The sequence below is a fragment of the Hippopotamus amphibius genome, chromosome 1 (genome assembly GCF_030028045.1).
Source record: "Hippopotamus amphibius kiboko isolate mHipAmp2 chromosome 1, mHipAmp2.hap2, whole genome shotgun sequence".
Classification (NCBI taxonomy): Eukaryota; Metazoa; Chordata; class Mammalia; order Artiodactyla; family Hippopotamidae; genus Hippopotamus; species Hippopotamus amphibius.
In genome coordinates this window covers 33,992,884-34,015,418 of record NC_080186.1, presented here as the reverse complement: position 1 = coordinate 34,015,418, position 22,535 = coordinate 33,992,884, and the positions used below count along the sequence as shown (strand labels likewise).

General features: G+C 37.0%; 1 protein-coding gene across 3 annotated transcripts in view; it reads left to right on the top strand.

Annotated features, from left to right (window-relative positions):
• The window catches only part of FOXJ3 (forkhead box J3), a 137,222-nt gene that overhangs the window by 47,992 nt on the left and 66,695 nt on the right, over positions 1–22,535 (top strand). For all 3 annotated transcript variants that reach the window (XM_057707334.1, XM_057707314.1, XM_057707324.1), the window contains exon 4: positions 3,124–3,198. In XM_057707334.1, the coding sequence (XP_057563317.1) occupies positions 3,124–3,198 (75 nt within the window). The remainder of the gene's footprint in view (positions 1–3,123; positions 3,199–22,535) is intronic.

The window sequence follows — 22,535 nt, the reverse complement described above, 5'->3', positions numbered from 1 at the left end:
AATCTTTCTTTTTTTCTCTTGCTGCCTTCAAGATGTTCTCTTCATTTTGATTTTCAGCATTTGAGCTATAATGAATATAGGTGTGTGGATTTTTAATTCCTTCTGCTTGGTGTTCTCTGAAATTCTTGCATCTGTGATTTGATGTCCTGCATTATTTTTGGAAGATTCTTGTCTGTTACATCTTCAGATTTTTCTTCTGTCCCATTTTTTTTCAGTTTTCCTCTGGGACTCTAATTACCTATATTGTTCCACAGTTCTTGGATGAATTTTTTTCTTCTTTTGTATTTGTGTATGTGTGCATGCCTGCGTGTACATGTATTAGTTTGAATAATTTCTGTTGATCTAGCCTCAAGATATCTGAGCCTTTCCCTAATTGTGCCGAGTCTACTGATGAGCCGTCTGTGGAATTCTTTATCTTTGATCATGTCTTTTATGTCTGTCGGTGACATTTGACTCTTTCTTACAGTTTACACATCTCTGTTGACATTCTCCATCTCTTTATGCAAGTTGTGCACTTTTTTCTCCTTGGTGCTTGAACATATTAGTCATAGTTTTTTAAAAGTTCTTGTCATTTCTAACTCCTGCGTCATCTCTCATTTGGGTTTTGTTGATTATTTTATCTCTTGACAGTGGTTTTTTTTTTTTTTTCTTCTTGCTTTTCCATGTGCTTTGCAATTTTTGACTGAGTTCCAGCTACATGTGTAGAAAAATGGTGGAGACAGAGGTAACTAGTATTTATATCTGTAAATGGACAAGTGTCTTTTTTCACAGGCCATTTGTGTGGGGAGTTGAATTACTCTTCTCAGTAGTTGAGCTGGATTTGGGTTTTGTTGTTGGTATCTTTACATTTAGTATACCACAGACTTTACATTTCTTTTGCAGTAGACTCCTGTTACCTTGTGTTTAGAGTGGGAAGCTTGGGTGCTGTAGGGTTTTCTCAGTTTTTCTGTTTTCTCTTTAGATTTTAGTTGTCTCTGCCCACCTTGCTACATACAGATGGGTGTCTCTGTCTGTGCCCCTGCCCCTGCTCTACCAGTAGGTTGTCATTACTTGTTATTCACTGCTAGGCTTGTGGTAGGGGTTGGTGTTTTTTTCTTTTTTTTGGTGGGGGCGGCGCGGGGGGTGGGTCTTGATCTAGCCTTAGTCTTACTCAGGCCCTTGGACTTGGGAGTGGGGCTTTTTCAGTGGTTGGGTTTTGTTTTGTTTTGTTTTTTGCCTCAACCAGGTTAGTTATTCAGTTACTTTTGCCTGGGAGTTTCCTACCCCTTTCCCAGCTGTAGCCAACCTCCACCTCAGCATGGTGCATTGGTGTAGGATCCTGGCCCCTGGGTAGTTTCTGACACTTGTCCCATTGGTAAAAGGGTTTTGCTTCCTGCAGCATCAGTGGATCTTTGCCTGTATCCTGGGAAAGTGTTTCTTATCCCTCCCTAGTGGCAGAAGGGCTTTGTTTCCATTCTTCTCTCAGAAGTAATGTTTGCCAGAACCCTGTGGGTGAGAGGTTTTGCTGCCCCTACCTCAGACTTAAGTTTTTTCGCTTTTAAGATCTATGGAAGGTGGTGTGGCTTTTTTCCCCCCCTGTGGCGATCAGTTACCTCCTTTCTCTTTGGTCTCCTTTCCTGCCCCAGTCTTTCTTGTGAGCATATGGTGAAGGCCCAAGAGCTGCTTCTGAGCTTGAGAGAGAGTGGAAACTTGCCTTGTGTCTGGGGTCCTTGTTACTCTAAACTGATACACTAGCCCATGCTTGGCCTTTCAAATTTTAGCTAATTCCTTGGGTGTTTGGATGGTGGCCACCTCTTTCTCCCATATTCTGCCAAAAGGTGAGACAGGTTGTCCCCTTTCTCCTCGAATGGGCTTGTCCCTCTTAGGAATTTTATTTGTTGCGCTGCTTTGTAACCTCAGCTCTCTGATGTGGCTTAAAAATAGGTTTTTTTTTTGGCTTACCCAGTGGTTTCTCATTGTTTAGGAGGAATCATCAGTCTTTGTAGCTGTTTACATTCCAAGTAGTGGTGGAACTCCCATTTATAAGTTTTAATTGGTGTTTGGTAATAAGATAGGCTTGAATTCATGTTCTCTGGTCATCTTTTAAAAACTTCTCTGATCCCAGTATTGCCTCATGAAAGGCAAGTTTTAATGTAGGCATTGTTAGAGTTCTGAATTTTATATTAAAAATAAAATGACATTATGCCAAAAAATGACCCCCTCTCCCCCCAGCATCCAATTCTGATTAGTGGCTGAATGCAATTGGAGTCCCTCCATCAAATACCTGGCCATTTTGGAACAAACAAAATTATGAAATGAATTTTGGAGCATTTCATTAAGAAGGAATGGCCTTTGGGTATTTTCTGTAAAAATTGTGGCATAGTCCTGCTTATTCATGAAAGATTTCCTGTTTCACAGATTCTCCAGGTCTCTAAGTGCATTTTCCTTCCCATCCAAGTTGTTTATTCTTTTCTGCTACATTGAGAAACCTACATATTCTTGCTGGCTTCTGTAGCCAGTGTCTTCCCACCTGGTTTTTTGTTACATATTGTAGTGAGAACCTAATTGGCTTTTATGTGCTCTTGTAATGGTGCAGTGGAATTTTTTGGTTTACAACTTTTTAAACTCATTAAAAAGTGGTAACAAATGTGCCTTGTAAATCATTTGAACATTGTAGAAAAGGGGAAAGAGGAAAATAATCGCCTATAATTCCATGTAGAATAACTCTTAGCATTTTGCATTCTGGCTTGTTTCCAAGAATAAATAAATTAGCTAATAAATATATATCACAGTTAAGATCATAAATGCATACAATTTTATATTTGGTATTTAACACTAATCATAGACATCTTCCTGCATCATTAAAAGATCTTACTAAACATTTAAAATGGGACATACGTTCCATTATTTGGAGTTTTGTAAAATGCACTAGAAACTGTCTTTTCCAATAACTACTTCCCTTTGCAGCATTCAGAATTTGAAAATCAGAAAGATTTAAATTTGAAGCTCAGTTTAAAAGCTTATTCCATTTGTAATTGTATTCCAGTGCATAGAGACGATAGGTTGCTGATTCTGTTTTTAAAGGGGGATTTTGGTTTTTGGATTCCAATGACCTTATGGCTTTTCTTTCTTTTTTAATTTCAGAATTCCATACGACATAATCTGTCACTGAACAAGTGTTTCCTTAAAGTGCCTCGATCCAAGGATGACCCCGGAAAGGTAGGATTCATTTTCCTAAGATAAAATAATTGGATTCTTCATTGTATCTGTTGGCATGTTTGAATCTGAGTTATATCTGTTATATAAAGAAAAGGAACTGGAATGAAAGCATTCAGGAACTTGTCTAGTTCATTGATAAGTAACCTTTGAGGAATAGCAAGTCCTCCTTTACCCCACCTACCCTATTCTACCTCACCTTACCCTATTTTAGTTGGAATGCTTCAAGGACCAACCAGCCAGGGAGAGATTTCTTTTTAAGCAGTGAGAAGCTAGTGTAGAGATGGTCCTCTCTTATAGTTTGCTGTTTCTCATCTGGTTTTTGTTTGGTTACTCTTTCTCTCTCTCTCTCTCTCTTTTTTAATATTTGTTCATTTGGCTGTGTTGGGTCTTAGTTGCAGCATGTGGGATCTTTTGTTGCGGCGCACAGGCTCTTCATTGTGATGTGGGGGCTTCTCTCTAGTTGTGGTGCGTGGGCTGTAGAGCGCATGGGCTCAGTAGTTGCAGCGTGTAAGCTCTCTTGTGGCGCACGGGCTCCAGAGCGCAAGGGCTTAGTTGCCCCATGGCATGTTGGGATCTTAGTTCCCCAACCAGGGATCGAACCCATGTCCCCTACATTGGAAGGCGGATTCTTAACCACTGGACCACCAGGGAAGTCCTGTTTGGTTATTTTCTTAAGTGTTGTGCATTAAATTTGGCTTTTGAATTGCTTGTTGGAGCCACAATTTATTATTACATACAAGAAGAGAAGCTGTATTTAATTGAGAACAAGTGGAAGTAATTCTTACCCTGAAGTAAAATTTTCTCTGTTGTATCCTTGTTTTCTTAGTTGCAATTTTTTCCTCTTCATTCAATTTATCTTTTGTCATTGTTACATTTTTAGTATTTTATCTGCAGAGACGTCCCTTTTTTTGGTTTCAAAGCCATGACAACTGCATTGTGGCCTGAAGTTGCTACTAGTTGCTTGGTTTTTAAAGCTCAGAGTACTTGCTTGGACCATATTTGGTTGTCATGATAAATTATTAGTTAGATTAGGACTTTGAGATAGTGTATCTGTTGGCAAGCATGCATTCTTTTTTTGGATGGTTAAACTTGTTATCTTCTTCAGGATACTGTCCCTGGACGAATTTTTCTAAAATGTAAGCCTGGTCATGTTATCACCCTGCTTAAAAGCACTCCCCAGTGTCCTGGAGGTGTTTCTTTGTTATAAAATATCCTTTACTGTCTTTTCCTTAATCTACCTTTCTAGCTACGATTTCACCTCATTCAAGACCCACTGTGAGGAACTACTTGAAGTTTCCCAGACATGCCTTTCATATGGTTTTCTCTTATTGCACAAACTCCCTGTGCTTGTCTGCATCCTCCTTGTCTTTTAACACTGAGCTGCAGCATTACCCTCTGAAGGTTTTTTTGTTTGTTTTCACATATTTCAACTGAGTTTGTTGTTCCATCTTTTGGGTTTCCCGTTATTTTGTCATCATTGTAGTAGCTCCTAACTGGTTTCTCTATCCTGGGGCTTACTATCTCGAATATGTAGTAGCCAGCCATCTTTCAAAAATGTTAACCTAATCATCATATTGTCTCTTTGTTTAAAATCTTCATTGGTTATCTACTGCCTATAGGTTAAAGTCTAAACTTAAAAGGATAGGGATAGTATGTATATTGTTCACTTTTAACCCTAGTTTGCACAGTGGCTGGTGGCACTGAGCAGACACTCTTGTTGTGAGGAGACACTCTTGTTGAATGAATGAGTATAAAGTTGACCCTTGAACAACGCGTGGGTTAGAGGCACAGTCAAAAATCCCAAGTCAGTCCTTGGTATACATGGTTTCTGCAAATCCACAGTTCCTCATCTCCAGACTCAACCAACTGCAATTGTGTAGTATTATAGCATTTAATATTGAAAAAAATCTGTGTATAAGTGGACCCATGTAGTTCAGACCTGTGTTGTTCAGGGTCAACTGCTGTGTTATATCCTCTGCTAGACTGTTAACTTCTTGAGGTTGGACATGGAGAGTTATTCATCTCAGTTGTGAAGTGGGCACTCTTAAATAATGAATGTTTTATAGCACGTTCTATGATCTTCCCCATCAACTTGGTTCTCACTAAGATAGATTACTATAATAGTCTTATTTGACCCAATTTATTATTTGTCTGTGTTCATAACTCTCTGATTGTGAATAGGAATTGGTGGAATTTTTCTTTTCTTTAAAGCAGGCTTATTATAAAAAAAAGGAATTAATAACTTTTTATATTTGCTTCATTACAATTTCTGATGGGTAGTGAGTGTGTATGAATCTGACAAAATCTTCTTAATAGAGTTTAGATATTATCTGTTTTATTAGAGTTCTGTGAAGATACTCATTGGAATCTGTAAACATTTGGTTCAGATTTAATTTTTAAATGAGGTTTAAATCATTAAAAAAATAAAAAACCAGCACCCGTGAATATTATATACTAAATTTTAACCAATTGGAGACCTGTTTAAAAAAATCTTGTGCTATTAGGTTTTCTGTTGTGCAGAACTTAAGAACTTTTCTCTACCTTTAATTAAATAATATCATGGGGTAAGGCAGGTGATTAAGTAATACCATGTTATTCTTTGCGCTTTTCTTTTTGAATCAGGATTGTCTTACTACTATGCAACCGAAACAGAGTATAGAAATAAATTGAATCCTGGGAGGTTAATAAAAGCTTTCAACTTTTACCATTAGTCTCTAACTTTAAAGTTCATTTTTATCAAAACACATCATTGTTCTCAATGACTTTGGTGACTATAGTAAATATCATACATTTGATATGCTAAATGTCATACATTTGATAGTACATTTCTACTATTAGAGTCATTTTTATTTTCAGTTTCAAGGTGAGATTTAAATACCCATTGTTCTTATTGATTTTGGTCAGAAGTAAATGTTGTAAATCTGATCTTATAAAATACATTTATGTGAATAAAATCATTTTAGTTTTTTGATATCAAAACAAGGTTTTTGTTTAAAAGAGTTCTATTGCTTAAAATAAAGTTTTGAAAACCTCAGATCTAGCCCATTTTATAGACAAGGAACTAAGGCCAATAAATGAGGAATGACTTGCCCAAGTTCAGTGTGGAATTAGAATCCAAATGTGTTGGCCAAACTTACTTGTAGTCACAGAAACCTATTACAGACTAACTTAAGGGAGAAAATAACTGCAGGAAGGACTGAAACTGGACATCCCTTAGTTCTGCTAGCTTCTCTGATGGCTTCATTTTCAGCTCAATTCGTGACCGAGATGGCCATCTGGAGCTTCCATTACATATTCTACTAGTTTAGTAACCCTGAGCAGTGAGTTTGGTGCCCTCCCCACCAGATCCCCTGGAGTACAGCAGACATCTTAGAATGAATGACCAACAAGCAGAATACACTTGGTTTCTTGGCTCCTAGACTGTGTTTTTTCCACTATACCAGTCTTCCTTGAAAGGGAAACCAAGATGTTAGTTAAGTTTTGGTACTTATGAATTGTTTTTTCTTTTTGTATTACAGTGTTTGCTGGCATTTGAGGAGCTTTTCCAAAACCACCCTCACCACAGTGGGAGAAAACCATTGAGCCAAGGTGGGGTGGGAGTAGTTTTTGGTCTTGGGTAATGGGTGTGCTTTAACCCCTTAGGTTTTTGCTAGCTGCTGCCATGATCCAGATAGATCCATGAGGTAGAGTTAGAAGTAGCTCATACAGCTTCTTCTTCCCCATACATTTATGGTATAACTCTGTTCAGTGTATTACCAGAGAGGTGTAGAGGCCAACTTAAACTTGAAAAGTATTGTTGAATTACAGATGCTTTTATATGACTACTTATTCCTGACTCGATCCTTTATTTTCTAGAAACTTTTGTCATAAAAGCCCTTAATATTTGATACTCTTCATGTACATTGATGGTCTGAAATTCATTTTTCTCAGTTCCCTGAAACTAAATACAAACAGCTACATTATTACTTTCTTTAAAAAGAAACACCGGCAAAATGAAATTATATTTTGCATCCATAACTCTGCTGCTTTTTTTGGGACAGATTTCTGTTTTCTTTTCCCTTGATTACAGCCCTGTTTTTGCATCCTGCATCCTATCTCTTTTTTTTTTTTTAATTCCTGTCTTTTGTCTCCTGTCTTATCATTAGCTTTGTATTTTGTATTTTTGTCTGTTTTCTTGATCTAATTTTTTGGTAAAAGTCTTCTTATTCTGGAACTCACTTATGCCTCTTAATTATCTTGAAGGTAAGTATTTTGCTTACATTATGGAAAGACAAATCCTATCAGCTAAATTTAGTTTTTTAAAAAAAACAGTTCTCTTTCTTTGCTTTCCAGCTTTATCTTTTCTCAACCTTGTTCCCTCTTCTCTAGCTCAGGAAGATGGTACTTTGAGTTTAAAGGAAATAAAAGATTATAAGAAGTAGTTTCAACAATTGCATAATTACAGCAGCAATGAGCTGTAAGAGAAATGAGATGATAGCTGAGAAGTTTAAGACCCTGTGAAGGCCACCTGCCTGGCCTGGAAGAGATAACTACTGTGAATTCATAGCAAGAGCTTTTTGTTTTTTGGATGCTTTTTCTTGCCTGGGGTGGGGAGGTTGTAAATGCTCAGTGGTTGTAGAGATTGAGGGGTCTTCTGGTTTGTGAGGAAACAGCAAACTCACTGCTAGAGAATTAACTTCTGGAAGTTCTGAGATTGTTATTATTTTCTACTCCTGTCCTCTGTCATAAGAGACCATGAATAGTTGAGTGATTGCTTTTGTTCAAAGGGTATTCTTTTTTGGCCATGTTAGTATTGTGTTTATTTGTAAATTGTCTGTTATTTCTTAGTATTCTGTTTTGGTCATTTCATTTGTAAAAGGTTGTAGAAAGACTGGAGAGGTTTGAGAGAACATAAGGTATAGCATTAAGTGATAAACAGTGTTGTGGGAATCATAGGTATGTACCTTGAAGAAGGAAGATAGTATATTTTTAATAATAGTCTTAAAGTAGATGCATGATTTTTGTAAGGAAGAAGTTGACCTCTTATCTGTGTCTTTGAATAAAACCAAACAGGAAATAGAATTTAAAGATAGGCAAGAGTTCAGTTGGGCAAAAATAAGGACATCATATTTATTGGAGTGAAAAAACACTAATAGGGTTCCCAAGGAGGGTTTAGAGTTTGCCACTTCCAAAGCACTTCAAGGAGAGAAGAAATTATTAACCATTGTAGTTTTAACTCATGATAGGTAAGAACCCCAGTTGAAGACTGAGAAGAGGACATGATGAAGTTTAGCTGAGGGACCCATCAGAACAAAGTTGAGATAGAATCAGGAATTAAGGAGATTAAATGTAAGTACTAACATGAGGTCAAGAGTGAAGAAATGGATTGGTGCCAATAGTGCATGTTAAGGCAGAAGTGGATTATGAATGTAAGACAGTCCGTTACACAAACCAAGGTTAGAAAGCCCAGAGTAAACATTGAGAGAGGCATTCAGAGAGGATTTGAAAGATTGGGTTAGATAAGAGGTGAGGGTCTCATTCAGAGAGACAACACTGCAGAAACAGAAAGAAGTGCTGCCATAGAACCCTGACAGTACACTGTTAGTCAAGGCAGTTTAGTTAGAGCTGCCTTTTATTTTCACATGCAGTGTTCTCTGTTCTCTTAAGTGTGGGAGATAACATTTTGTTGTTTTTTGGCCTCTTTTTTCTTTTCCAGATCTAAACTACTTTTTAAAAATATTTTTGCCCTCAGATTAATTTTTAAAAAATTATACATGGTGCAATTCACTCTTTGGTGTACAATTCTAGGAGTTTGACAAATGCATACAGTGTAAGCATCACCATGGTGAAGATATAGAACAGTATTGCCCCTTGGTAGTCAGCGCCCCTGTGTCCCCCACCCCAAGCCCTGGCAACCACTGATCTATGTTTTGTTCTTATAATTTTGCCTTTTCCAGAAATTCATTTAAGTGGGACTCATACAGTAGGTGGCCTTTTGAGTCTGACTTCTTTCACTTAGCATAATGCATTTGAGATCCATCCATGTTGTTCTGAGTATCAGCAGTTCCGTTTTATTTCATGTAGTCCATCTTATGGATTTACCACACTTTAATCACCATTTATATGTGACTTACAGTAAATATTATGTTATAGTAGATATAGGTGAGCTCTCTGTCTCTTGGAAATCAATTGTGATATAGTAAAACCTTATTTATCTTTAACTTAAATAATTTCTAAAAGGACTAAGTTGAGACACTGATGATTTAAACACAAGATATGGCCAACTATTAATCACTTAATACAATATACTGTTTTTTAAGTATGTTTAGCATTTAGAGAAAGCGTTATTACATATTATTTTTAGTCCATTGATTAAGAGTGAATTCCTTAATAATCTTTTCTGGGCAACACTTAGATTGATTTGATAATCAATGTAAAAGTAATAAAAGACTGTATTTGTTCTACAAGAATGTTCCAGAGACCTGAGCTGGCATTGAAATAGTTTTTGTCCATATGTTCTTCAGCCAGTTAGCCAGCCAAGCTGCCTGCCGTTGAGTGCCTCCTGTGTATTTGACTGTTCATAGCCAATTTTTGTGGTCTGAGTAGAGTGATTATTTAACCTTTTGCCCAAAGTAGTAACTTCTGAGGATGAAAGGGTGTTTTTCTTGATTATCTTTAGGCAATAGGTGTAAACCAAGACTGAAACTGGGAAGGATGTTCACTCTGTCTATATGGTGCTTGCACATGCTGTGCCTTGGAGTTGTGGGCAGCTACCCAGGAGCAGCGTCCTAAGATGATGGAGGGTAAAAAAACAAAACAAAACAAAGCAAAAAAACCTTTAAAATTTGATTGGTATATCCAAACTGGAAGAAAAAAAAAAGCATTGAGACACATTGTGTGAAGCCAAAGAAGTCAAGGACAAAAGGGATCCAGTGCTATGCCTGAGGGTCTTGAAATGGTGTGCATTGAGAGCAGAGGAAGAGCAGAGGAGTTTGTGATGATTCATTTTACCAGTGAGCATATGTACATGATGATACAGTTAGTTAACACATAAAATTCACAGATTAAGCCATTTGGGATGGCTAGCTATTTATGACAGGAACTGCTTTCCCCAGGAATATGAAATTAATGTTAACTTCTTAGTTTATTTATATTTAATCAGATAATGGCATTTTTATTAGGTTATTTTTAATCCAAGGGCTGTTAAAGAAAGGTCATATCAGTGTATAATAGAGCAGGGAACATTGTATTGACATAAAATTTCAATCAGAAATTATTGGAATAATTAAAATGTACTTTAAGTGATAAATATTTTGTAATGATGACAATAAAGGCATTTAAGTCCATGGTTCATCCTTGACACATCTCTATTTTTGATGAATTTTTTATATTTTGGTTTTCTTCATTTTCCTATGAATTATTTTTGTTATTGGTTTGACCATTTCTGTTGAAGAATGCTGCCTTGTTTTCAGTTGGGTGTCGTTTTTTTTCTCCCTCTAGAATTATTCTTTGTTTTAGGATGTCTGGAAGTTGGCAGGTGATTCATTTTTGGAAGAAGTGTTCAGAGCTGGACAATTCTAGTTTGTGATCTTTGTTTCGAATTTTACAGACTAAGACATTGCAGTCTTATCCAGGAGGTTGTTAACTTGCTGTACCAGAATTGTTGGTATAAGTTAATAATAGTGTCTACATTTGTTTATTGCTTTATAGACCAGGGGCTATTTTACATGCACTAATCTAAATCTTTAAAACAAACTTGTACTCAGGCCTCAGTTTTAGATAGTGATCTTTAAGTCCATAGTAGATTTTTCCATAACTGATTAGTTCACATAAATCTCACATAATGGAATGTCACATAGAATCATTTGGTATATGCTGTGTCTAGCTTCTTTCATTCTGCATAATGTCTTTGATGCTATTGCATATGTAATTTGTTTCTTATTATTGCTAAGTAGTATTCCTTTGTATGAATATATCACAATTTTTTTGTCCATTTATCTGTTGGTGAACATTTGGGTTGCTTTCAGTTTTGGGCTATTATGAACAAACTACTAAGAAATTCTCATACAAGTTTTCTGTGGACAAACATACTTTCGTTTCTCTTGAATAATGGAAAAATTGTTATGTCAGAGGGTAAGTGGAACATTAACTTGATAAGAAACTGCCAAATCTTTTTCCAAAGTGGTTGCGTATTTTACATTCCTATAGCAAGACATGTGAGTTTCAGTTTCTCCATATCCTGACTGTTGGTATTACCAGTCTTTTTGTAAAAATTAATTTTTATTGGAGTATAGTTGGTTTACAATGTTGTATTAATTTCTGCTATACAGCAAAGTGAATCAGTTAATGCATATGTCCACTCTTTTTAAGGTTCTTTTCCCATATAGGTCATTACTGAGTATTGAGTAGAGTTACCCCTATCTTTATTTTTTTTTTTATTCTTAACATAATATTTTATTTTATTTATTTTTTAACACAAATGTTACATTTTTTTTTTTGAGGTACACCAGGGTCAGTCATCTGTATTTATACACATATCCCCGTATTCCCTCCTTCCCTCGACTCCCCCCTCACCCTCCCCGTCCCAGTCCTCCAAGGCATCATCCTTCATCGAGCTGAACTCCCTTCGTTATACAGCAACTTCCCACTGGCTATCTGTTTTACAGTTGGTAGTATATATATGTCTATGCTACTCTCTCACTTCATCTCAGCTTCCCCTTCACCCCCTGCCCCACCAAACCTCAAGATCTCCAGTCCATTCTCTGCATCTGTGTCCGTATTCTTGCCTTCTCACTGAGTTCATCAGTACCATTTTTAGATTCCGTATATATGAGTTAGCATACAATATTTGTCTTTCTCTTTCTGACTTACTTCACTCTGTATGACAGACTCTAGGTCTATCCACCTCATTACATATAGCTCCATCTCATTCCTTTTTATAGCTGAGTAATATTCCATTGTATATATATGCCACATCTTCTTTTTTTTTTTTTTTTTATTATTTTTTTGGGGGTACACCAAGTTCAATCATCTGTTTTTATACACATATCCCCGTATTCCCTCCCTTCCTTGACTCCCCCCCCCCCGAGTCCCCCCCACCCTCCCTGCCCCAGTCCTCTAAGGCATCTTCCATCCTCAAGTTGGACCCCCTTTGTTATACAACAACTTCCCACTGACTGTCTATTTTACAGTTGCTAGTATATATATGTCTGTGCTACTCTCTCGCTTTGTCTCAGTTTCCCCTTCACCCCCTGCCCCCTCCCATACCTCAAGTTCTCCAGTCCATTCTCTGCATCTGCGTCCTTGTTCTTGTCACTGAGTTCATCAGTACCATTTTTAGATTCCGTATATGTGAGTTAGCATACAATATTTGTCCTTCTCTTTCTGACTTACTTCACTCTGTATGACAGATTGTAGTTCTATCCACCTCATGACATATAGCTCCATCTCATCCCTTTTTATAGCTGAGTAATATTCCATTGTGTATATATGCCACATCTTCTTTATCCATTCATTTGTTGATGGGCATTTCGGTTGCTTCCATGTCCTGGCTATTGTAAATAGTGCTGCAATAAACATTATGGTACATATTTCTTTTGGGATTATGGTTTTCTCTGGGTATATGCCCAGTAGTGGGATGACTGGATCACATGGTAGTTCTGTTTTGGGTTTTTTAAGGAACCTCCAAACTGTTTTCCATCGTGGCTGTACCAACTTATATTCCCACCAACAGTGCAGGAGAGTTCCCTTTTCTCCACACCCTTTCCAACTTTGTTGTTTCCAGATTTTGTGATGATGGCCATTCTGACTGGTGTGAGGTGATATCTCATTGTGGCTTTGACTTGCATTTCTCTGATAGTGATGTTGAACATCTTTTCGTGTGTTTGTTGGCCATCTGTATGTCTTCTTTGGAGAAATGTCTATTTAGGTCTTCCACCCATTTGTGGATTGAGTTATTTGCTTTTTTGATATTAAGCTGCATGAGCTGCTTGTATGTTTTGGAGGTTAATCCTTTGTCCATTGTTTCTTTGGCAACTATTTTTTCCCATTCTGAGGGTTGCCTTCTTGTCTTGTTTATGGTTTCTTTTGCTGTGCAAAAGCTTTTAAGTTTCATGAGGTCCCATTTGTTTATTCTTGATTTGATTTCCATGATTCTAGGAGGTGGGTCAAAAAGGATGTTGCTTTGATGTATGTCATAGAGTGTTCTGCCTGTGTTTTCCTCTAGGAGTTTTATAGTGTCTGGCCTTACATTTAGGTCTTTAATCCATTTGGAGTTTATTTTTGTGTATGGTGTAAGGAATTGTTCTAATTTCATTCTTTTACATGTTGCTGTCCAATATTCCCCACGCCACTTATTGAAGAGGCTCTCTTTTTTCCACTGTATATTCTTGCCTCCTTCATCAAAGATAAGGTGCCCATATGTGTTTGGGCTTACCTCTGAGTTCTCTATTCTATTCCATTGATCTTCCTTTCTATTTTTGTGCCAGTACCGTACTGTCTTGATCACTATGGCCTTGTAGTATAGTTTGAAGTCAGGAAGCCTGATTCCACCAACTCCATTTTTCCTTCTCTAGATTGCTTTGGCTATTCGGGGTCTTTTGCATTTCCATACAAATCATAAGATTTCTTCCTCTAGTTCTGTGAAAAATGCCATTGCATTGAATCTGTAAATTGCTTTGGGTAGTACAGTCACTTTCAGAATGTTGATTCTTCCAATCCAGGCACATGCTATGTCTCTCCATCTGTTTGTGTTGTCTTTGATTTCTGTCATCAGTGTCTTAAAATTTTCTGCACACACGTCTTTTTGCCTCCTTAGGCAGGTTTATTCCTAGGTATTTTATTCTTTTTGTTGCAGTGGTAAATGGGAGAGTTTCCTTAATTTCTCTTTCTGCTCTTTCGTTGTTAGTGTATAGGAATGCAAGAGATTTCTGTGCATTAATTTTGTATCCTGCTACTTTACTAAATTCATCAATTAGTGCTAGCAGTTTTCTGGTAGAGTCTTTAGGGTTTTCTATGTATAATATCATGTCATCTGCAAAGAGTGACAATTTTACTTCTTCTTTTCCAATTTGGATTCCTTTGATTTCTTTTTCTTCTCTGATTGCTGTGGCTAACACTTCCAAAACTATGTTGAATAATAATGGTGAGAGTGGACACCCTTGTCTTATTCCTGTTCTTAGAGGGAATGCTTTCAGTTTTTCCCCATTTAGAATGATGTTGGGTTTTGGTTTCTCATATATGGTTTTTATTATGTTGAGGTAATTTCCTTCTATGCCCATTTTCTGGAGAGCTTTTATCATAAATGGATGTTGAATTTTGTCAAAAGCTTTTTCTGCATCTATTGAGATGATCATATGGTTTTTATCCTTCAATTTGTTGATATGATGTATCACATTGATTGATTTGCATATATTGAAGAATCCTTGCATCCCAGGGATAAACCCCACTTGATCATGGTGTATGATTTTTTTAATGTGTTGTTGGATACTGTTAGCTAGTATTTTGTTGAGGATTTTTGCATCTATATTCATCAGTGATATTGGCCTGTAATTTTCTTTTTTTGTGACATCTTTGCCTGGTTTTGGTATCAGGGTGGTAGTGGCCTCGTAGAATGAGTTTGGAGTGTTCTGCCTTCTGCTATATTTTGGAAGAGTTTGAGAAGGATAGGTGTTAACTCTTCTCTAAATGTTTGATAGAATTTGCCTGTGAATCCATCTGGCCCTGGGCTTTTGTTTGTTGGGAGATTTTTAATCATAGTCTCAGTTTCCATTCTTGTGATTGGTCTGTTCATAGTTTCTATTTCTTCCCCTGGTTCAGTCTTGGAAGATTGTATTTTTCTAAGAATGTATCCATTTCTTCCAGGTTATCCAATTGATTGGCATATAGTTGCTTGTAGTAGTCTCTTATGATCTTTTGTCTTTCTGTGGTGTTGGTTGTGACTTCTCCTTTTTCGTTTCTAATTCTGTTGATTTGCATCTTCTCCCTTTTTTTCTTGATGAGTCTGGCTAATGGTTTATCAATTTTGTTTATCTTCTCAAAGAACCAGATTTTAGTTGTGTTAATTTTTGCTCTTGCTTCCTTTCTTTTTATTTATTTCTGCTCTGATCTTTATGATTTCTTTCCTTCTGCTCACTTTGGGGTTTCTTTGTTCTTCTTTCTCTAATTGTTTTAGGTGTAAGGTTAGGTTGTTTATTTGATATTTTTCTTGTTTCTTAAGGTAGGATTGTATTGCTATAAACTTCCCTCTTAGAACTGCTTTTGCTGCATCCCATAGGTTTTGGGTTGTTGTGTCTTCATTGTCATTTGTTTCTAGATATTTTTTGACTTCCTCTTTGATTTCTTTAATGATTTCTTGGTTGTTTAATAGTGTATTGTTTAGCCTCCATGTGTTTGTATTTTTTGCAGTATTTTTCCTGTAATTGATATCTAGTCTCATGGCGTTGTGGTCTGAGAAGATGCTTGATATGATTTCAGTTTTCTTGAATTTGCCGAGGTTTGATTTGTGACCCAAGATGTGATCTATCCTGGGAAATGTTCCATGTGCACTTGAGAAGAAGGTGTATTCTGTCGTTTTTGGATGGAATGTCCTATAAATATCAGTGAAGTTGACATGGTCTAATGTGTCATTTAAAGCTGTGTGTCTTTATTTTCTGTTTGGATGATCTGTCCATTGATGTAAGTGCGGTGTTCAAGTCTCCCACTATTATTGCGTTACTGTCAATTTCCCCTTTTATGGCTGTTAGCATTTGCCTTCTGTATTGAGGTGCTTCTATGTTGGGTGCATAGATATTTACCATTGTGATATCTTCTTCTTGGATGGATCCCTTGATCATTATGTAGTGTCTTTCCTTGTCTCTTGTAATAGTCTTAACTTTCAAGTCTAATTTGTCTGATATGAGTATTGCTACTCCAGCTTTCTTTTGACTTCCATGTGCATGGAATATCTTTTTCCATCCCTTTACTTTCAGTCTATATGTATCCCTTGGTCTGAAGTGTGTTTCTTGTAGGCAGCATGTAGAAGGGTCTTGTTTTTGTATCCATTCATCCAGTCTGTGTCTTTTGGTTGGAGCCTTTAATCCATTTACATTTAAGGTGATTATTGACATGTGTGTTCCAAGTACCATTTTTTTAATTGCTTTGGTTTGTATTTGTAGGTGTTTTCCTTTTCTTGTGTTTCCTACTTAGAGAAGTTCCTTTAATAATTGTTGTAAGGCTGGTTTGGTGGTGCTGAATTCTCTTAACTTTTGCTTGTCTGGAAAGCTTTTGATTTCTCCCTCAAATCTGAATGAGATTCTTGCTGGGTAGAGTATTCTTGGCTGTAGGTTTTTCTCTTTCAGGACTTTCAGTATATCCTGCCATTCCCTTCTGGCCTGCAGAGTTTCTGTAGAAAGGTCAGCTGTTATCCTTATGGGTTTTCCCTTATATGTTATTTGTTGCTCTTCTCTTGCTGCTTTTGATATTTTTTCTTTGTGTTTAATTGTCATTAGTTTGATTAATATGTGCCTTGGTGTATTTCTCCTTGGGTTTATTCTGTATGGGACTCTCTGTGCTTCTTGGACTTGGTGAATTATTTCCTTTCCCATGTTGGGGAAGTTTTCCACTATAACCTCTTGAAATATTTTCTCGTATCCTTTCTTTTTTTCTTCTTCTTCTGGGATGCCTGTGATTCGAATGTTGGTATGCTTAATGTTATCACTGAGGTCTCTGAGACTGTCTTCCATTGTTTTTATTCTTTCTTCTTTTTCCTGCTCTTTGGCAGTTATTTCCCCCATTCTATCTTCCAACTCACTTATTTGTCCTTCTGCCTCAGGCATTCTGCTGGTTATAGCATCTAGAGTATTTTTAATTTCAGTTATTTTGTTATCCATTGCTGTTTGCTTTTTAGTTCTTCTGAGTTCTTATGAACTGTTTCTTGTACTTTCTCTATTTTGTTTTTGAGATTTTGTATCATTTTTACTATCATTACTCTGAGTTCCTTTTCAGGCAATTTTCCTATTTCCTCTTCATTTATTTCGTCTTGTGGGGTTTTTTTTCCTGCTCCTTTGTGTGCATGGTGTTTCTTTGTTTCCTCCTGGCAGTCCAAACTTCTGGGATTGCTTGTCCCGGTGATAAAGGGGTTTATAGAAGACTGTCCAAGCCCCAGACTAATGGCTGAGTGTTGGGTTAAACAAATACTAAGTCTAGGAAACACATACATGTATAAGACACTCAATTACTGAATCCATTAGGACATAAGGCTGTGGAAAGACCTGACAGAAGAACCCCAGTATGCTATCAGATATTCAAAGAGAAACCCAACAGAAACTGAAAACCAAAACAGAACAAAACAGAAACAAAAGCTAAAACAAACAAATAACACCTTACACTTACAAACACAAATCCAGGGAGAAATTTAAAGCTAGGATCAAATATAAAAAAGAGCTAGAGTACCACCTGACAGAATGGAGATTCTCAGAATGAAATTAGGCAATTGTACTAAGAACTAAGATAAAGACAAAAATCTAATATTAAATACCAAGGCAGTGTGTCATCTGGAGAATAGAGCAAGGAGTCTGAGCAGATTGTTAGTGTTGCTTATATGTTAAGATAAAATAAACTAAAAATGGATGGAAGACAGGGGAACAGAAGAGCGTAGTGTACCTGGAAATATGTAAATAAAAAGAAAGGAATAGAAATGTATAAAGGATAGATATGAAAAGAAGGTAGGAGAGATATATAGTCCATACTACCAAAAACTTAGCTAGAAATAGAAGTATATAAAAAGGCTAAAAATAAAAATAGAATAAAAAATAGAATAAAAAAAATGTTATGAAACTTGTAGATCCCTTAGGACCAAGATCGTAATTAATAAAAAACAAACAAACAAAAAAAACTGGAACTGATCCCAGAATGGACCAGTTCAATGGAATGATAGTAATATTTCTGTTTCCTTAGAGTCTCAGCTGTAAGTGTCCTTCTACTCGCCTTAGGTTTTTTGTATTATTCTGTGACCAGCAGAGATTCCTTTATTGTTCATCTGTAAGTGTTGGTGTGTGGGGAGGGAGAGGGTACAATAGTGGTTCCTTCCCCTGGGAGTGAGTGAGTAGTGGCGCTCTGTCGTTTCAGTTGGGCTTGGAGGTGCCTGTTGCAGAGGGACACCGGTGGCTCAGGTGTAAACAGAATGTCTCAGAGTTGGGCCTCTCTCTGGGCTTCTTTCTTCTCTGCAGCCTCCCTGCTGCCGGCATTCCAAGGGGATTTAAGCTAGCCCTGCCTGAGGGCTTGAGGGTCCCTGTTATCCCTGAGTGCCTTAGGTGGCCCACAGGGGTCCCTCCACTGCCCGCTGCAGGCGCCAAAAGAGAGAATCTATGCCCGCAGCTCCTCCCCGCCGCCCGTGAGCCTGCAGCATCCAGCTGCCATCATGGCCAGGCAGCTCTCAGGGGCAGGCAGTCTTCACCGTGTACCTCTTGTCTCCTGTCCTCTCAGTCCGTTACCTTACTGGCAACAATTTTTCTCACCCTGAACCAGCTCTCTGGTTCCCATGCTCCCGCTCCCGGGCCCTCTGTTCAGCTGTGAATTGACGTCTCAGTCTGGGAACACTGAGCTGTGGTGCGGACCCTCCGTGTGTTTCTCACTCCCTCCCGTCTGCCACAGCTCAGCCGCTTTACCCTCTTTGAGCCGTCGTAGATGCCTCCCTACCAGTTATGTTGGGATCCTTGCAGTCTTTTCTGGTGTCCGAGGTCGTCTGCTGGTGTTCAGTTGGTTCTCTGTCGGATTTATTGCATCTTTTGATGCGTTCCCAATGCATCTGTGGAGAGGGATGCATTTCTTGTCCTTCTACTTCGTCACCATCTTTTCCGATTCCTCCACCCCTATCTTTTTAATGTCAGTCATTTTAGAGGATATGATGTAGTGTCTCATTATGGTTTTGTTTTTTATTTTCCTAATGACCATTGATTTTGAGCATCTTTTTATATATTTACTTGTCATTTGTATATCTTCTCTTCTGAAAGTTCTTATGCTTTTTTTCCTTTTAAAATTTGTTTGTCATTATTACTGAGTTGTAAGAGTTTTATATATATCCTTGATACGTCTTTTCTTGGATTTATATTGTGTAAACATTTTTTCAAACTGTGGTTTGCCTTTTTGTTTTTGTAATGTCTTGAAGAGAGTAGAGGTTCTGGATTCGATGAAGTCTAATTTATTAATTTTTAATGATTAATGCCTTCTGTGTCCTGTCCAGGAAATCAACCAAGCTCATAAATATTTTCTCCTCTGTTTTTGTCTGTAGTTTATAGTTTTAGTTTATACATTTAGATCTATGGTCCATTTCAAATTAATATTTATGTATGGAGTGGTTAATCTTCCTGTTGAATTTTTTATCTTTATGAAATGTTCTTAATTTCTTCAAATACTCTTTGTCTTGAAACTTTGTCTAATATTAATATAGCTACTACAGATTTCTTATTTTATGGTATACTTTTTCTAGTATTTTGTTTTTAGTCTATAAATGTCTTTGTATTTAAAATATGTGTCTTATAAACAGCATGTAGCCATTGACTCTTCTTAAATTCATTGTATCAATCCCTGCCTTCTAATTGGAGTGCTTAGTCTGTATTTAATATGATTATTGGTTTGATTGTTCTTTGTTTTTCTTCTGTTTGTGTTGTTTTGTTTTTGCAATCTTTGTGGTTAATCAAATATAATATTCTGTATTATTTCCTCTAGTGATTTCTTAGCTATATGCTCTTTTTCTTAATTTTTTAGTAGTAGAGGTAATATTATACCACTTTTCACTTTACCCCTCACACTTCATACCACTTACTGCTTACCTCTTTCCGTCCATTTCACAAGTGTAATAACCTTACAACAGAATAGTTCCATTTATCTACCCATCCATTTCTTTGTGCTGTTGTCGTATCTTGTACTTCTACTTGGATCATAAATCCTACCTTAGGATTTGTTTCATTTGCTTTAAAAAGTTAGTTGTGTTTTAAGGAAATTATGTTGAATAAAATGTTTTCCTAATTGTCTTTTCTGATGTTCTTTTTTATAAATCCAAATTTCGATCTGATATCTCTCCTCTTTAGCCTAACAACATCCTTTGGCATTTCTTGTATTGCAGGACTGTAGGCAACACATTTGGTAGGCTTTTGTTTATTTGCAAAGATCCTTATTTCATCCTCATACTTTTTTGGGGCATTGAATATTGAGTTTTTTGGGTTTTCGCCATCTTTCAGAACTTTGAAGATGTTCCATTTATCCTTGGCTTCCATTATTTATGGAGAAAAGTCAGCTGTCATTTATATTTTTATTCCCCTGTTTGTAATATACCCTCCCCCAACCCTACCTCCTCTGTGGTAGCTTTCAAGATCTTTTCTTCATCTTTAGATTTAAGCAGTGTGACCAGATGTGCCTCAGTGTGGTTTTCTTTATTCTGCTTGGGATTTGCTAACCTAGGATCAATAAGAAGGGGTTTTCATCCAAATCTGAGATATTTTTGGTCATTATTTCTTTTAAAAAAATATGGCCCCATTTTCTCTCCTTTGCTTTTAGTGTCCAATTAAAATATGATAGACTATTTGACATTGTTTCATAGGTCATTGTGGCTTGCTTTCTTCATTTTCCTTTGTTGTTTTCCTTTTTGTTCCTTATATTGGGTGATTTTAACTGATCTGTCTTCAAGATCTCTGTCTCTGTGACTCTATTCTGTTCTGTCACATCTGGTGAATTGTTGGACTTTGTGATTCTAGGATTCCCATTTGGTCCTTTTTTGTGTATGTTAAGAGAAAATTGATGAAATGAGTTTAATCATCTGTTTTGATGCTGGCACATTAGGGCTTCTGTGTTGTCTCCCACCAGTTTGTGAACATGAGACATGCCTAGGAGCTTCAGCTTCACTGTGGGTTTTTATAAGAAGAAGGTATGAAAAAAAAAAAAAAAAAAGAAGAAGGTATGTAGTACTGTCCTGATCTGTATAAGGTTTAGGAGTCCCCTGAGCCTAATCCATTCTTTCATCTGATTCCTTACATCATCACTGATGTTTTGAGATCCTGGGTTTTTATATGAAAACAAAGTAATTAGAAGAAATGAGATTAAAAAAATAATTATTTTAATGATAAATAACCTGGATTACTGTGTCACCTCCAGTTGGTCTCCTTCCTCTAATCTCTGCTTACCTTTGTTCCATCTGTTACATTGCTGCCTTAAAGTATGGTACACAAATAAACACACAAACTTACCTCTGATGCCACATTTTCAACTCTAGCCCTTAGCTTCATGGCCATGAACTTTATATTGATTCTATACTGCACCATTTTTTTTTCAGACTTATGAGGCAGTTAAATATCTTCATATTTTGCCCATACTCTTCATTGTATCTAAGTAGTCTTTCTATTTTACTCATTCTTTAATGCCCAGCTCAGATGTCAGCATTACTTTGAAAGGAGGTAACCTTCCTTTTTCTGTTTCACCTTTTTCCTTCCTCCTTCCCTTCCTCTGTTCCTCCCTCCCTGTTTTCACCTCTTTTTTCTTTTTATTACCATAGTTCTTTGAACATACCACTGTTACAGCTCCTAAATGATGTAGCTATCTGTATTTTGATCTTTTCCACCCAGTTGTGAGTTTTTTGTTGACAAGGATTGGGTCTTTTTCATTTTCATAGGTGCATAGCACCTAGCATAATATTTGATACATAGTAGATGTTTTTATCACAGGAATGATGTTTGTCTTTTCCTAGTTCACTAAGAAGTAGCTGTTCTATTCTTCTTAAGGAAACTTTTCTAATTGTATGTTAATTCTCTTGCTATTTTAAATTAAAGGCTGGTCTTTAGGAGTTCTAGAAATTGTCATTTTGCTTCTTTTCACTCAACCTGTTCTTTTGATCAGTAAGGCAGGGATGAAGACAATTTATTTTACTTTAAAAAAATTAATTTGCTTATTTGGCTGTGTGGAGTCTTAGTTGGTGCACGCGGGATCTTCATTGCGGCACGCAGGATCTCGCATTGCAGCGTGCAGGGTTCTCTCTTGTTATGATGTGCGGGCTCAGTAGTTGCGGCACTTGGGCTTAGTTGCCCTGCGGCATGTGGGATCTTAGTTCCCCAACAAGGGATCAAACCCGTGTCCCCTGCATTGGAAGGTGGATTCTTAACCACTGGACCACCAGGGAAGTCTCTATTTCACTTCTTAATATTAACTCACATATACTTTGAATTTGAGAGACTCTTTGGAGTTCTTGTTCTTTGGGTAGGTGGATGTGAACTCTGACATTAATGACGATTTAGAACGTTTATCAAGACTGATGTGGTCCAAAGGGAAGCCAGGAAACAGCTTGAAATCGAGACTTGAATTCTTTGTGGGCATTACCACTGACTTTGCTTTGG